This window comes from Saccostrea echinata, unplaced genomic scaffold (genome assembly GCF_033153115.1).
Source record: "Saccostrea echinata isolate AGI-Se365-2 ecotype Australia unplaced genomic scaffold, CSIRO_AGI_Sech_v1 ptg000025l, whole genome shotgun sequence".
In the NCBI taxonomy this organism is placed as follows: domain Eukaryota; kingdom Metazoa; phylum Mollusca; class Bivalvia; order Ostreida; family Ostreidae; genus Saccostrea; species Saccostrea echinata.
In genome coordinates, this window is record NW_026889774.1 from 10,777,296 (window position 1) to 10,794,602 (window position 17,307).

Here is a 17,307-nt window from a genome sequence, read left to right on the forward strand (position 1 = left end):
TGCGTCTAATTGTAGTACACCTATGCATTTTTAGCTCCCTTGATCACAAACGGCGCAGAAATCAGAAAATATAAGTGCTGTGCATTTAACAGAGCAAGTCCTTAGGTTTCTTTTTGTTGTACTTTTAGGGTACATTTTCCAGCTTTTTAAAGAGCTACTTTACCTGCTACTCATATCATGCAATTCTGTACATGTAAAAAATGGGTGATTTTAGAGTTATCTCCCACTATAAAAAAGTCACACAAAAAATAATTCTCAAAAAATATTTGTATACTTTTTTCATTTAATCTTAAGATAAGATTCTACTTTATGCAAATAAAAATAAAAAAGCTGCAATTTTCATGTACACTGCATAAAAATAGCAGGGAAATCCCTACCCATCATGCTTTTCTCTGAGGAAAACCCCCTGGATTTTATACGAAACTGTGTTTAGCTACCTTAAAGGAAATAAAAAATTTCTGTATTTCACTTTCTGGTGTCTAGATACAAGGAGGACAAAATTCCAAACAGTTTGGTGTATACAAAGTTAAATTTGGTCCAGAAATAGCCAAGAAATTGTCAATTTAGTATTACATGTCTTTGACGTTGGTTGACTCCTTAAACAGGACTTTGGAGATAAATTTCAAAACTGTGACTAGCAGCTTACAAATTTTACTTTATTTTATACGATGATTATGACCGAGGAAGTTGAGTATTTGAATATTAATGACATGTTAAAATATAAATTAAAAAGCATCCGAAAAATACAAATTTTTATATTTTACACAAATTTCTGGTTGCAGTATGAACCAAAAAAAAGGGGGGGGGGTTACGTCACAGTGTTAAATTGAGAGATTGCCTTAGAAGACCAGACTGTGTCAACATAGCAAAAAATTCATTATGAAATGTGATATAGATGCATATATCCCTTGATTATGATCAATTATATTCAAGGTCACGACCTCATGAAGCTTCCTTTTTGACATGACGTCACACTTTGATGTCACAATGCAAATTCATCATAATGTAAAATAATACATCACAATCCGTCTCGTCATAATATAACATGTAACAAAGCTAAAAACATGTACCTTTTGCATTATACAAGATTAAATGTCAACATGAAGCTTTAATGCATGGTTTCATACATTAAGTAAAGCTAAGATAGCAATATTCTCTGACCTACAGATAGATAAATGAAGGAAAATGTCATTTAGTGTCACTCCTTAAGGGTGCAAAACACAGTTTTATGTATGACGTTATCATGACGTTACTAAATGAGGGACATGCCAAAGTGACCCCCATAAAGAAATAAGATGAAGACTTGCTACATAGACTTCTATACATCAATAGAAAGATAAAATTGTGAATTTTATAAATATATAAATATACTGCATTTATCTCTTACTAATAAGGCGTATTTGACACATGAAACATGGGGGAAATAGGAAAGTTTATGCGTCTAATTGTAGTACACCTATGCATTTTTAGCTCCCTTGATCACAAACGGCGCAGAAATCAGAAAATATAAGTGCTGTGCATTTAACAGAGCAAGTCCTTAGGTTTCTTTTTGTTGTACTTTTAGGGTACATTTTCCAGCTTTTTAAAGAGCTACTTTACCTGCTACTCATATCATGCAATTCTGTACATGTAAAAAATGGGTGATTTTAGAGTTATCTCCCACTATAAAAAAGTCACACAAAAAATAATTCTCAAAAAATATTTGTATACTTTTTTCATTTAATCTTAAGATAAGATTCTACTTTATGCAAATAAAAATAAAAAAGCTGCAATTTTCATGTACACTGCATAAAAATAGCAGGGAAATCCCTACCCATCATGCTTTTCTCTGAGGAAAACCCCCTGGATTTTATACGAAACTGTGTTTAGCTACCTTAAAGGAAATAAAAAATTTCTGTATTTCACTTTCTGGTGTCTAGATACAAGGAGGACAAAATTCCAAACAGTTTGGTGTATACAAAGTTAAATTTGGTCCAGAAATAGCCAAGAAATTGTCAATTTAGTATTACATGTCTTTGACGTTGGTTGACTCCTTAAACAGGACTTTGGAGATAAATTTCAAAACTGTGACTAGCAGCTTACAAATTTTACTTTATTTTATACGATGATTATGACCGAGGAAGTTGAGTATTTGAATATTAATGACATGTTAAAATATAAATTAAAAAGCATCCGAAAAATACAAATTTTTATATTTTACACAAATTTCTGGTTGCAGTATGAACCAAAAAAAAGGGGGGGGGTTACGTCACAGTGTTAAATTGAGAGATTGCCTTAGAAGACCAGACTGTGTCAACATAGCAAAAAATTCATTATGAAATGTGATATAGATGCATATATCCCTTGATTATGATCAATTATATTCAAGGTCACGACCTCATGAAGCTTCCTTTTTGACATGACGTCACACTTTGATGTCACAATGCAAATTCATCATAATGTAAAATAATACATCACAATCCGTCTCGTCATAATATAACATGTAACAAAGCTAAAAACATGTACCTTTTGCATTATACAAGATTAAATGTCAACATGAAGCTTTAATGCATGGTTTCATACATTAAGTAAAGCTAAGATAGCAATATTCTCTGACCTACAGATAGATAAATGAAGGAAAATGTCATTTAGTGTCACTCCTTAAGGGTGCAAAACACAGTTTTATGTATGACGTTATCATGACGTTACTAAATGAGGGACATGCCAAAGTGACCCCCATAAAGAAATAAGATGAAGACTTGCTACATAGACTTCTATACATCAATAGAAAGATAAAATTGTGAATTTTATAAATATATAAATATACTGCATTTATCTCTTACTAATAAGGCGTATTTGACACATGAAACATGGGGGAAATAGGAAAGTTTATGCGTCTAATTGTAGTACACCTATGCATTTTTAGCTCCCTTGATCACAAACGGCGCAGAAATCAGAAAATATAAGTGCTGTGCATTTAACAGAGCAAGTCCTTAGGTTTCTTTTTGTTGTACTTTTAGGGTACATTTTCCAGCTTTTTAAAGAGCTACTTTACCTGCTACTCATATCATGCAATTCTGTACATGTAAAAAATGGGTGATTTTAGAGTTATCTCCCACTATAAAAAAGTCACACAAAAAATAATTCTCAAAAAATATTTGTATACTTTTTTCATTTAATCTTAAGATAAGATTCTACTTTATGCAAATAAAAATAAAAAAGCTGCAATTTTCATGTACACTGCATAAAAATAGCAGGGAAATCCCTACCCATCATGCTTTTCTCTGAGGAAAACCCCCTGGATTTTATACGAAACTGTGTTTAGCTACCTTAAAGGAAATAAAAAATTTCTGTATTTCACTTTCTGGTGTCTAGATACAAGGAGGACAAAATTCCAAACAGTTTGGTGTATACAAAGTTAAATTTGGTCCAGAAATAGCCAAGAAATTGTCAATTTAGTATTACATGTCTTTGACGTTGGTTGACTCCTTAAACAGGACTTTGGAGATAAATTTCAAAACTGTGACTAGCAGCTTACAAATTTTACTTTATTTTATACGATGATTATGACCGAGGAAGTTGAGTATTTGAATATTAATGACATGTTAAAATATAAATTAAAAAGCATCCGAAAAATACAAATTTTTATATTTTACACAAATTTCTGGTTGCAGTATGAACCAAAAAAAAGGGGGGGGGGTTACGTCACAGTGTTAAATTGAGAGATTGCCTTAGAAGACCAGACTGTGTCAACATAGCAAAAAATTCATTATGAAATGTGATATAGATGCATATATCCCTTGATTATGATCAATTATATTCAAGGTCACGACCTCATGAAGCTTCCTTTTTGACATGACGTCACACTTTGATGTCACAATGCAAATTCATCATAATGTAAAATAATACATCACAATCCGTCTCGTCATAATATAACATGTAACAAAGCTAAAAACATGTACCTTTTGCATTATACAAGATTAAATGTCAACATGAAGCTTTAATGCATGGTTTCATACATTAAGTAAAGCTAAGATAGCAATATTCTCTGACCTACAGATAGATAAATGAAGGAAAATGTCATTTAGTGTCACTCCTTAAGGGTGCAAAACACAGTTTTATGTATGACGTTATCATGACGTTACTAAATGAGGGACATGCCAAAGTGACCCCCATAAAGAAATAAGATGAAGACTTGCTACATAGACTTCTATACATCAATAGAAAGATAAAATTGTGAATTTTATAAATATATAAATATACTGCATTTATCTCTTACTAATAAGGCGTATTTGACACATGAAACATGGGGGAAATAGGAAAGTTTATGCGTCTAATTGTAGTACACCTATGCATTTTTAGCTCCCTTGATCACAAACGGCGCAGAAATCAGAAAATATAAGTGCTGTGCATTTAACAGAGCAAGTCCTTAGGTTTCTTTTTGTTGTACTTTTAGGGTACATTTTCCAGCTTTTTAAAGAGCTACTTTACCTGCTACTCATATCATGCAATTCTGTACATGTAAAAAATGGGTGATTTTAGAGTTATCTCCCACTATAAAAAAGTCACACAAAAAATAATTCTCAAAAAATATTTGTATACTTTTTTCATTTAATCTTAAGATAAGATTCTACTTTATGCAAATAAAAATAAAAAAGCTGCAATTTTCATGTACACTGCATAAAAATAGCAGGGAAATCCCTACCCATCATGCTTTTCTCTGAGGAAAACCCCCTGGATTTTATACGAAACTGTGTTTAGCTACCTTAAAGGAAATAAAAAATTTCTGTATTTCACTTTCTGGTGTCTAGATACAAGGAGGACAAAATTCCAAACAGTTTGGTGTATACAAAGTTAAATTTGGTCCAGAAATAGCCAAGAAATTGTCAATTTAGTATTACATGTCTTTGACGTTGGTTGACTCCTTAAACAGGACTTTGGAGATAAATTTCAAAACTGTGACTAGCAGCTTACAAATTTTACTTTATTTTATACGATGATTATGACCGAGGAAGTTGAGTATTTGAATATTAATGACATGTTAAAATATAAATTAAAAAGCATCCGAAAAATACAAATTTTTATATTTTACACAAATTTCTGGTTGCAGTATGAACCAAAAAAAAGGGGGGGGGGTTACGTCACAGTGTTAAATTGAGAGATTGCCTTAGAAGACCAGACTGTGTCAACATAGCAAAAAATTCATTATGAAATGTGATATAGATGCATATATCCCTTGATTATGATCAATTATATTCAAGGTCACGACCTCATGAAGCTTCCTTTTTGACATGACGTCACACTTTGATGTCACAATGCAAATTCATCATAATGTAAAATAATACATCACAATCCGTCTCGTCATAATATAACATGTAACAAAGCTAAAAACATGTACCTTTTGCATTATACAAGATTAAATGTCAACATGAAGCTTTAATGCATGGTTTCATACATTAAGTAAAGCTAAGATAGCAATATTCTCTGACCTACAGATAGATAAATGAAGGAAAATGTCATTTAGTGTCACTCCTTAAGGGTGCAAAACACAGTTTTATGTATGACGTTATCATGACGTTACTAAATGAGGGACATGCCAAAGTGACCCCCATAAAGAAATAAGATGAAGACTTGCTACATAGACTTCTATACATCAATAGAAAGATAAAATTGTGAATTTTATAAATATATAAATATACTGCATTTATCTCTTACTAATAAGGCGTATTTGACACATGAAACATGGGGGAAATAGGAAAGTTTATGCGTCTAATTGTAGTACACCTATGCATTTTTAGCTCCCTTGATCACAAACGGCGCAGAAATCAGAAAATATAAGTGCTGTGCATTTAACAGAGCAAGTCCTTAGGTTTCTTTTTGTTGTACTTTTAGGGTACATTTTCCAGCTTTTTAAAGAGCTACTTTACCTGCTACTCATATCATGCAATTCTGTACATGTAAAAAATGGGTGATTTTAGAGTTATCTCCCACTATAAAAAAGTCACACAAAAAATAATTCTCAAAAAATATTTGTATACTTTTTTCATTTAATCTTAAGATAAGATTCTACTTTATGCAAATAAAAATAAAAAAGCTGCAATTTTCATGTACACTGCATAAAAATAGCAGGGAAATCCCTACCCATCATGCTTTTCTCTGAGGAAAACCCCCTGGATTTTATACGAAACTGTGTTTAGCTACCTTAAAGGAAATAAAAAATTTCTGTATTTCACTTTCTGGTGTCTAGATACAAGGAGGACAAAATTCCAAACAGTTTGGTGTATACAAAGTTAAATTTGGTCCAGAAATAGCCAAGAAATTGTCAATTTAGTATTACATGTCTTTGACGTTGGTTGACTCCTTAAACAGGACTTTGGAGATAAATTTCAAAACTGTGACTAGCAGCTTACAAATTTTACTTTATTTTATACGATGATTATGACCGAGGAAGTTGAGTATTTGAATATTAATGACATGTTAAAATATAAATTAAAAAGCATCCGAAAAATACAAATTTTTATATTTTACACAAATTTCTGGTTGCAGTATGAACCAAAAAAAAGGGGGGGGGGTTACGTCACAGTGTTAAATTGAGAGATTGCCTTAGAAGACCAGACTGTGTCAACATAGCAAAAAATTCATTATGAAATGTGATATAGATGCATATATCCCTTGATTATGATCAATTATATTCAAGGTCACGACCTCATGAAGCTTCCTTTTTGACATGACGTCACACTTTGATGTCACAATGCAAATTCATCATAATGTAAAATAATACATCACAATCCGTCTCGTCATAATATAACATGTAACAAAGCTAAAAACATGTACCTTTTGCATTATACAAGATTAAATGTCAACATGAAGCTTTAATGCATGGTTTCATACATTAAGTAAAGCTAAGATAGCAATATTCTCTGACCTACAGATAGATAAATGAAGGAAAATGTCATTTAGTGTCACTCCTTAAGGGTGCAAAACACAGTTTTATGTATGACGTTATCATGACGTTACTAAATGAGGGACATGCCAAAGTGACCCCCATAAAGAAATAAGATGAAGACTTGCTACATAGACTTCTATACATCAATAGAAAGATAAAATTGTGAATTTTATAAATATATAAATATACTGCATTTATCTCTTACTAATAAGGCGTATTTGACACATGAAACATGGGGGAAATAGGAAAGTTTATGCGTCTAATTGTAGTACACCTATGCATTTTTAGCTCCCTTGATCACAAACGGCGCAGAAATCAGAAAATATAAGTGCTGTGCATTTAACAGAGCAAGTCCTTAGGTTTCTTTTTGTTGTACTTTTAGGGTACATTTTCCAGCTTTTTAAAGAGCTACTTTACCTGCTACTCATATCATGCAATTCTGTACATGTAAAAAATGGGTGATTTTAGAGTTATCTCCCACTATAAAAAAGTCACACAAAAAATAATTCTCAAAAAATATTTGTATACTTTTTTCATTTAATCTTAAGATAAGATTCTACTTTATGCAAATAAAAATAAAAAAGCTGCAATTTTCATGTACACTGCATAAAAATAGCAGGGAAATCCCTACCCATCATGCTTTTCTCTGAGGAAAACCCCCTGGATTTTATACGAAACTGTGTTTAGCTACCTTTACAGTCACTTCGTACACAAACCGAGTCGTACACAAACCAACTCGTATACAAAAAGTCAACTCGTACACAAAAAAAAGTCAACTCGTATACAAACCAGAAGTCAACTCGTACACAACTCATACATACGTTTTCCTATGTGATTTAAGGTAATATTTGCCATAGTATTTTATTTGTTAAATATGTAGTTGAAAAACTTAATTCAAATGGATTTCTAATTGTCAACAGAATTGATATACGTAGTTTTTATATTTCTAAAAAGTTTTCTGTTATGCAAGTAATGCATGTTGATGTAGAATATAATATTTTATAGCATCCTAATTTATTATGTTAAATAGATATATAGTGTAGATAGTAAATTCGATCTAAATACATGGTAAGAATTTAATGGTATACTGTATAACACATTTTTCTTGCACTTATCTAAACTTATTTAAATGAAAAAAGTTTTAAAAACTTACCGTTTTGCTGCAGGAAAGACAACTCTCTCGAACTATGGTGAAGTATAAGGAATGAAGAAACTTGGAGACGTTTTCGATACATATAGTATCTCATAATTAAAGGATACCGAATTATGAGCATCTCGTAATTAGCGTTTGTCGCAGATCCAAGAAACCACCGCGCGGGTGTTGGTTTAACAATACTTCTTTGATGTCTTTGATGTTCCTATCCTATCAGGGAAGTTGAATTATTTAAATATTTAGGGAAAAAAACTTTAAAAACTTAAAAGAAAAGTAACACTTCGTGTTATCAAACATTATTTGTATAAAATTAAATCATAACGATTGTATATATAAATGTTGTGTACGAGTTGACTTCTGGTTTTTGTGTACGAGTTGACTTTTTGTATACGAGTTGGTTTGTGTACGACTCGGTTTGTGTACGAAGTGACTGGACACCTAAAAATCGAACCCAATTCGGGAAATATTACGGAATCATTATTGGAACTCTTTATTTCTAGGAGATATAAAAAATAAAGTAAAAACTACGTTGCGTCTGTCCTTAAGAACTTTACTATATGAACAGCCCTTAGCTGGGCCCTCTCTGACTGCGACAGTTTTCTAGTTTAAAAATGGTTTACAATCCAACGGCGAATCTTTAACATTAAATCAATTAATGCATCAGTGAATGTTCCATCTTATGTCCTATTTTTATTGACATTGTATCAGTGAAAAACCCTAACACATTGATCTTCATGTTGTAACGTTTTTACTAGATACAAATAATTATCAGTCGAGTTCGCTTGGGTTTCCTTCATTGTACACAGATTTGTGTTGTTTGTAGGTTTTTTTGAGATCGATCACTGTTCGTAATCTTCAGCTATATCATTCCTTCGAATATCTGAAACCAAAATAAACTTCAGTAACAGCAATCGCACTAATAAAACAACTGGCTGAAATCCGTGATATATATATATATATATATATATATATATATATATATATATATATATATATATATATATATATATATATATATATATATATATATATATATATTGCGTTCAAATTAAAATTTTCACCGATTTTGAACTTGAATAACCCCAAGTTTCTATAGTTAAATTGACTTTAAACTGTGTCTGATATTCAAATGCGGAGTCGGTAAATAAATCGGTTATTGTTTTAAATTTCTAATATCTATGGAACGCGATTGATTTGAATTGTGAATTTACAGGAAAGTCCTATCTTTATGTAAAGTAATAAAACAAATAGAAAGATCTTTTTTATTTTAGTTAGTCTGAACTTATCAAAAATTCGCCATATATGACTTTAAGAATTATAGCACGGTAACATACACATTCAATTTCTCTCATTAATCGGCGACCCCGACCTTTATGATTTGATCCGAGTCAAGACCATGCCATATTTTAGGTCCTCAACTAATCACAATCAATTTTGAATGTATTCAAATCAATAATTCCGAAGTCATGGCATGTTCAAATTTTTTTTTAGATATTTCATCGCAAAGTGAGTTTGTCAACATTTGACCTTGAGTCAACAACACGACACACCTGAAATCCTCATCAAAACATACAAGTTTGTATTCATTTCCATTCATTTAAAAATTCATAGTTATGGCCTGAAAATATTGCCCATCGACCTTTGAGATAATACTTTGAGTCAAGGTTATGATACATTTTTAGGTCATAGACAACAATATTCTTAAAAGTTTATGTCCACTCTAATCAAGAATTCGCGATTTTTCGTTCAGCACACGATTTCGTGACAAACAAACATACCAACAATTCAGGCATGTCAATACGAGATGTCAAGTTTTGTTGGAGGAGCCAAGAATTCAGAGTAAAAAAATATGTCTCTCTACTTCGAAGGGTAGACATAATAAATTAAAATGTTGACATTATTATGACTGGTAAGAAACATCTGACTAATAACTTTAAAGTGTGTTATGGTAAACTGAAAATTAGCTAGATACTCTATCATGTAAACAGAAACCCGATAATATTTTCAAGTTTTCCCGGCTATGGCGACAACATTTGTTTTTAAATCAAAAATGACCACACAAATGCATCTTCCAAACAAGTATTTCACCGCCTCATAATTCCCATGGGTGTTAACACTAAAAGTAACCATTCTTAAGCTTTTACGAATTAGAGATGGAGCCGGTGGAATTTATTGATGGAAGAATTAAAGAAAAGAAGATTGCGGGAAACAAATATGTGGATGATGTCCCACCAATTAATTTCTCGGATCCGATTAATTTTACTCCGAGGACACCGTATAGAGAGCCTCCGCCGTCAAGGGGAGACAGGGATGCGGTGGCGCGGACACAGCGCTGGATCTTCGCAACCATTTCGAGGGAGCCAACGAGAATCGAAGAACCGGAGCATACGGAAAGGTTAGTCCCGGATACTTTTTTACGTATTATGCATATTTTTCTTTTTTCGTTTGGGTTTCAACTTCGAGAAATTTTGTCAAACACCTTGAAAACAAAATAATTAATTCATGTAGTTGCGGTAATATTCATACAATATACATTTAAAGTCGTTAACCATCATGGAGATCATTATGGTGGCATGTCTAACATAATATACCTTAAGTATCATGAACATGTATGTGCCGTTGCATACATCTCCCGTAATACTGAGTACATACGAGTTATCTAAGACAGTATTCATGTAATCTGACAGGATATACTCTTCAAGAAGTTATTGTGGTATCAGAAGTAAAACCAAATGCAGAACGGTTTGCATATTTCTTCAAGAATTTAACATGTGTACAAAAGATTTCAGGCACGTAACATCGTTTCTGAATGGGGGGGGGGGGCTTGATAACGTACCTGAAGAAAAAAAATTTGACAAGCACAAAAGGGAAACTGTCTATACCAAAAATCCTACTTGTTCGACAAGAAAAATTTGAATAAATTGACATGGGAGGATATGACTATACTACAAAAAGGGGAGGAGGGGGATGTAGGCTGCAACTTTTTCGCCAAGATTTTTTTTATACATGAGAGGACTTGACTTTGCCACATAAAATGGGAGAGCGGCCTTTCAAAGAACATTTTCAAATTAGAGTCAAATATTGTGTTTGGAAAAAAGGGGGTGCAACCCCCCTCCCCTCCCGATACTGCATGCCTGAATTTTAGGAGAAGAGTTTTTAATCATTATATTTTTTCATTTGTTTAAAATGTATTACTGTTATATTGAAATTAAATTATTTTAAAAAACCGAAAAATCAAAGCGTTATAAAAGATTTTATAACACATTTTAAAAAATGTGTTGAACTTTGTTCCATGATTTTCTGCGATGTATTTCACAAACTATCATCATTTAAGATATTTGATTCTTTTGACCAAGCCGGTCATGCTTTCTCCCACCAAGATATCTTCCTCATTAACAATACAAACTGCACGAGGACAGGAAATTCCCAGATCGGGATTGATAAGCCTTAAAAATCGGCCGTTTTTGTCCAGCATATGGATCTTGTCGCCTTTACTATCGGTAATGATGATATGACCCATGTAGTCCGTAACGACCCCGCAAATACCAACTGTAATTTCAGTTGTTCTCTCCGGATACATAAAGCGGTATCCTCCTAACCTGTCTACAGCAATAACAGCCTTCGCCGTAAAATCAGTGACTATTACGTCACCATTGATATTCTCGGCAACGTAAAGAGCAAATTTATAGAGTGGTTGTCCCTGTGATCGCGAGTAAAATTGGATTTCCTGTAGCACGACTCCGCTACTGTTGTATCGCACGACTTTGGATAGGTTGTCCTTACGGAGACACACCAAAAGGTCATCCGATGCTGTACTCGTGATTCCCAGAGGATACCAATCTTCGGTCCTGAACATCGTGTTCACGCTTTTTTCTTTATTGACCTTCATCACAGATTTATCTTTCAAATCTGTGTAGATCACATTGCCTTTGTGCATGCTAAGATACATGCCTTCAGTTGTTATGGCAATCGTGTCGGCCAGGGTTCCTTGAAGATCAAATTCCTTTACTTCTTTACTTAACCCTCCCATACATATTTTGCCGTCATAAGTGAAGACCATGCTGAACAAGCAATTTGTTGCACCGTCTGCTCGGAATCTGGAATCTAATGTAGTAATAACGTTTGGATTGTCCATTGGATTTCGACAGATAAAAGTAAATAATGCTTCCTCACTCTGCGGCAATTTAAGGTATCCGAAAAAAGATGACACATTGGTTTGATCAATCTTGTTTCTGCAAAACATTGGTACTGCAAAGTTCTTTATCTTAGGGAGTTGCAGGGGCATTTTAATAACAGGAATAAAAGTTTGAATCTGTCCTAAATTCGTGGACTCAGCAAGACTTGTAGTTGTAGAGTTTAAGCTTTCGATTTGTTTCAGTGTTTCTTCACATTGAAGTTTCTCTATTTGAAGCATTGAGGAGTGCTCTTCCTCCTTGCGATCTATATCTTCGTTTAGCTTTCTTACTGTGTCCTCGATTTTGTTGTGCCACTCCTCTCCACGAGAAGTCACTGCATCCTTCGCCTGTTGGTATAGCCGGGGTAGTGACGATAATTGTTGCTCTGTGTGAACAAGAACTTCAACAAGTTCTTGCTTGAGTGAAAGAAGTCGTTCGTTTTCCTGTTGAATGACTTCCAGAAGCTTCCTTATTTTCTCTGACAGCTCTGATAACTCGTGAGATCTGTGTGTTACAGATGCGCAAATCACACATATCGGTATATCACATATCTGGCAATATAAAGACAATTCGTACTGTGGATGAAAATCGCAGAAAAAGGTATCACAACATTCTTTCATTGCGTAATTCACGACCTCGTGCCCGGTGGCTGAATCGAGGCGGAAGTGATGGGATAAGCAAGCATGGCACAAGTTGCATGCACATCTTCTACAGTAATGTGTAGCTGGTTTCTCGCAATGCTTACATAATTGGATGTAATGTTGACCTAATTGCAGCTCATTTGATGCCATTTGTAATCTAAAAAATATACACAATATTCTTATGTAAATCTATTTGACTTTTAAAACTTTTTACTGAAAAAACCTCGATTTGGTTCTTTACTGCGAGCAGTTGGATTCTTTCCTCTTTAATTCATGGACCTAAAACAGAATCTATGAATAACCTCTAATTCATTAGATAGCATTCATGAACTATTACTCAATTTTAATAAAACAAAAAGACTTTGGATAGAAAAACAACAATAACAAAGTAAAACAAAAACAAGAGGCCCATGGGCTACAATTCTCACCTGATTTACCCTAGCCCTTATGTTCTTCATCAAAATTTTTAATGAAATTTCCCCTTTTCTTTTTTCACGAAAAGTTGCGACCATACATGTATACTGTGACCCCAAGTGTAAAGGGGGGGGGGGGGGAGGGGGGCTCTGAATTCAAAAAGGATGGAGCTGCTTCAATATCAATATGACTGATATGGAAAATATTTTTACCTGTATAAAATTTCATCTTCAGTTTTAACCCAACCCGAACACAGGGTCCATAATTTTAAGAAAAAATAATTTAATCCAAACAACTTCTGTCTTTAAATTCTTCCCAAGATATTCATTACAATTATTACTTTGCAGACATTGCCAAGTTGTGTAGATGCAATTTTTTTTTAAATTACGGATCTTGGGATAGTATCGGGATCATTTTTACATAATGCATTGATACAGGGAAAAAATAATCTTTTCCATAACAGCAAAGACATTTTAGTCATTGTGATATTGAAGCAATCCATATGCTCTTTGGATTCTGAAACCCCTAAGAGTTAGGAATGACCACAAAATGAGATAGCAAATTTTTATTGGCGTGAAAGAGGGTAAATCTTTTTGAAATTTCTGAAGAATTTTGAGGCTAAAGTTCATCAGGTGAGCGTTGTGGCCCAGGGGCTTTTCATTACATATATATTCCATGTATAACTTTGATCCCCTGTCCTGGTTCTCCTCTACCCCAGGAGCTATAATTTGAACAATTTATGATTTACGCAATATCAGAAAATATTCACCTAAGTTTTATCTTTTCTTGCTTGATGGTTCTTGAGAATAAGATTTTTCACATCTTCGCAAGCCAAGGGTTTCTGATTCGCTAGTCTCCTCGGATCAGAAACCCGTGGGTAGCGAAGATGGATTTTTTAATGACCCCATTCTATTTTTGGTTTTCTAAGCCCTTAATTTGAAATTTTATGTTTATTCCCGCGTGGCGAAGTGGTAGATCGTCTGCTCTAGAGTCACTGAGTAAGGAGTTGATCCTTACGTCGCGGGTTCGAATACCACTGTGGGACGCGGAGACCGATCCTTCGGATGAGACCGTGTAAACCGAGGTCCCGTGTCGCAGTAGGTGCTGGCACGAAAAAGATCCCTCGATCCTCAATGGCCCTGAATGCCGAGTATAGGTCAAACTTCGTAACCCTCCACCGGCATTGAAGTGGTGGCGTCTCCGTATGGGTGAAAAATTCTCGAGAGAAACAGCTTCCCAAAACAAAGCATCCGTGGTAATGAGTGTAGTATTAATGTACAGGTATATAGCTTTAATAGGACTTTCCGGAAAATGAACTTCTTGAAACTAGTCACAAGACTTCTGTTAAAGTACTAGCGTAACTGTCCTTGGTAAAAATGCTCTCTTGTTTGTTAAATTGTTTGTTTTTATTTATTTAAGTATTTAATGTAGTTAAATTTTAAAGTATATTAACACTTAATTCTCACCTGTTTACATGTGAAGTAAATGTAAAACTTACCCGAGATTGTATGGACTCTGCTCGGCTTTCTGCGGCCGGTCTTGCTCGTCTGGCTCCGTCTGGACTGGAAGTCAAGTGCCGCTGCTGCTCGGCCGACTGCGACAAGACAGTTACGCCTGGCTCGTCGAAGCACTACCAAATGAGCTTTGCTACTACATGCGCAATATACATCTATATCTCTTATGAAAAGTATTTGTTTTTATATCATATTTGGGTGCATTTTTTTATATTCTCGATATACACATGAGTTCGATTATTGCTTAAAGTTTCCCCCTTGATATTATTTAACTCAAGCAAAATTCTTTTTTAAATCATTATTTTCCTGAATCATGACATTAAGTAGCAATATTTCAAAATTTTATTTTACAAAATGAAATATTGCAGGAAGGACAAGCAAAAAGTTTATTTGCAGTAATGAAATATGTTTTCTATGACTTGTGATACATTAATTGTACTGATACTAACATAGTATTTTAAGCCCCTTTAGATCTGGGTGTATGTTTTATTATCTACATAATCTTGTACTGACCGGTTTGATATGGTCTTACCTACCAGGTCATCACTTACTATGCACGAGTTAACCAAGCCAATGACAATATATTAAGGAAACCGTCACGGTGATTTCTAAATATGTACTCTCTCTCTCTCTCTCTCTCTCTCTCTCTCATGGAAAGGGGTCGATGTTATGGAATGACCTAAAATATTAAATCATTCTATTATCAGCCGTGCAGAAAATGAATTACATCCTTATACACATGTACATGCGATATTTATCTAGCTCTTCATTGCTGCTTCTTCAGACGGTGAATGATGGATCATATATTAAACGTACTTCTCAGTTACCTGGCGTGTCCTTCCTCATACAAGGACATTGTCAAATTTCAAGTATCATATTCATTCTTGGCATTCTTGAAACACTCGACAGAAGACCTGCTTGTAATATCTGCTCATACATGTATATGTAACAAAACCGTTCTTTTTCTTGACCTGTCAGAACAGAGAGCTCTTGACCAGAGACAAATAAAATGCGTATAAATGGAGCCCTCTACAATATAGGAAACATATCCTGTATTGGTTTGTATAGAAAGGACTGCTAGGGTTTGTAAAGTTCCTCCGAATTTCAATTTATACTTTAATATTTTCTTTATGCATAATGGCTTGGAATGAAATATATGGTAATAACGAACAGTATTCAAGCTCAAAAGTCCATTAAACAATACAAATTTTGGAGCAGAGCAAACACGGACCTCTAAAACATCAGATGTAGTATCAGGTGCCATGGAGGAATGAGCATCCCCTACCGACCGGTCACACCCGCCGCGTGCTCCTTGTCATGATCGAGAAATAACGGAAAAATCCGTCTACTATTCAGTGTGTAAATAATGGCCTAACAATTAGTATGAAAAACGTCAGTCAGCATTTGACTTAATGATAGATTGTATTTGCTGCAAGGTCATTGTAACGACCATAGAACTGATGACTTTAAACGAGACTGCTGATATTCTTGTTTCATCAACTTGTTTGTCAATAACCTACCTCGTTTGAGAAATTGGTCATACGTAGAGCATACTCTTGCGTATCGAATCAGTTGAGAGATATAAACCCCGTATGCAGGTGATAAAGTTATACTGCTGCATAAGTAAGGGAAGTTGACGATTGAAAAGTTAATGTCATCACTTTCATCATAAAGCTTTGTTGTTAGATTACCATTAACGTCTTTTTCTTGTAAAATATTCAAATATGAAACAGATGTGTCAGACTCTGTGGTATCTTTTATTTCAAGCTCACCGAGATGTATCGTATCAACATATGAATGGAAATAACCATTGTTAATTGACAATACGTCGTCGATATATCTAAATGTCGAGTTGAAGACCACAACAAGTGTTTTCTTCTTTTCACGTATAGGATTTTGAGTACAAGTACAACTTCAGAGTACTTATGTGTACAATCAGAATGTTTTTAACAAAATAATTTTGCAAATGACCATTGACAAGGTAAGTAAATTTACGAGTTCCATTTTTATTGAAAAAGCAGCTGTCAATGATGTTAAAAAGCCTGGACTTTAATTTATCGTGGGGAATGGTTTTATTTCTTTATGCTATTGATTTTGATAAAATTTTGTGATTTCAAATTTTCCAAGAGTTCCCCGGAATTTTTTAGTATCCACATCTTATTTACACCACTTCTCGAATATATTGTTGCACAGTACTCCTGAAGTTTCTCCTTCACTATTGTTAATATTTAAGTGAGGAGTAAAGTAAGATGCTTGGTAGAACATTAGCTGGAACCCGCTATGTATCTTTGTAAGGATTTTTATGAAGTTTCGGAATCCAATATAAATACGGTAATTCAAAATCATTTTTGGTTGTTGGGAAAATTAAAAATATCCAAAACTGACATATGATTTTGAAGAATCTCCTCCTTAGAAAGGGAGCTATGGGTATAAGTTGGATAACCGCTTGTAGAATTAAATCCCAGTTCCTCTAAAATACAATCTA

At 33.9% G+C, this 17,307-nt stretch overlaps 2 protein-coding genes across 2 annotated transcripts in view; one reads left to right on the forward strand and one right to left on the reverse strand.

The window, feature by feature from the left end:
* LOC133191974 (uncharacterized) overlaps positions 1–17,307 on the reverse strand; it is a 79,488-nt gene that overhangs the window by 38,697 nt on the left and 23,484 nt on the right. The gene's annotated exons all lie outside the window — the stretch shown is intronic.
* Positions 10,226–17,307, forward strand: part of LOC133191971 (uncharacterized) — a 38,335-nt gene continuing 31,253 nt past the window's right edge. Inside the window, exon 1 of the mRNA XM_061327766.1 lies at positions 10,226–10,473. Within this exon, the coding sequence (XP_061183750.1) occupies positions 10,232–10,473 (242 nt within the window). The 5' untranslated portion in view covers positions 10,226–10,231. The remainder of the gene's footprint in view (positions 10,474–17,307) is intronic.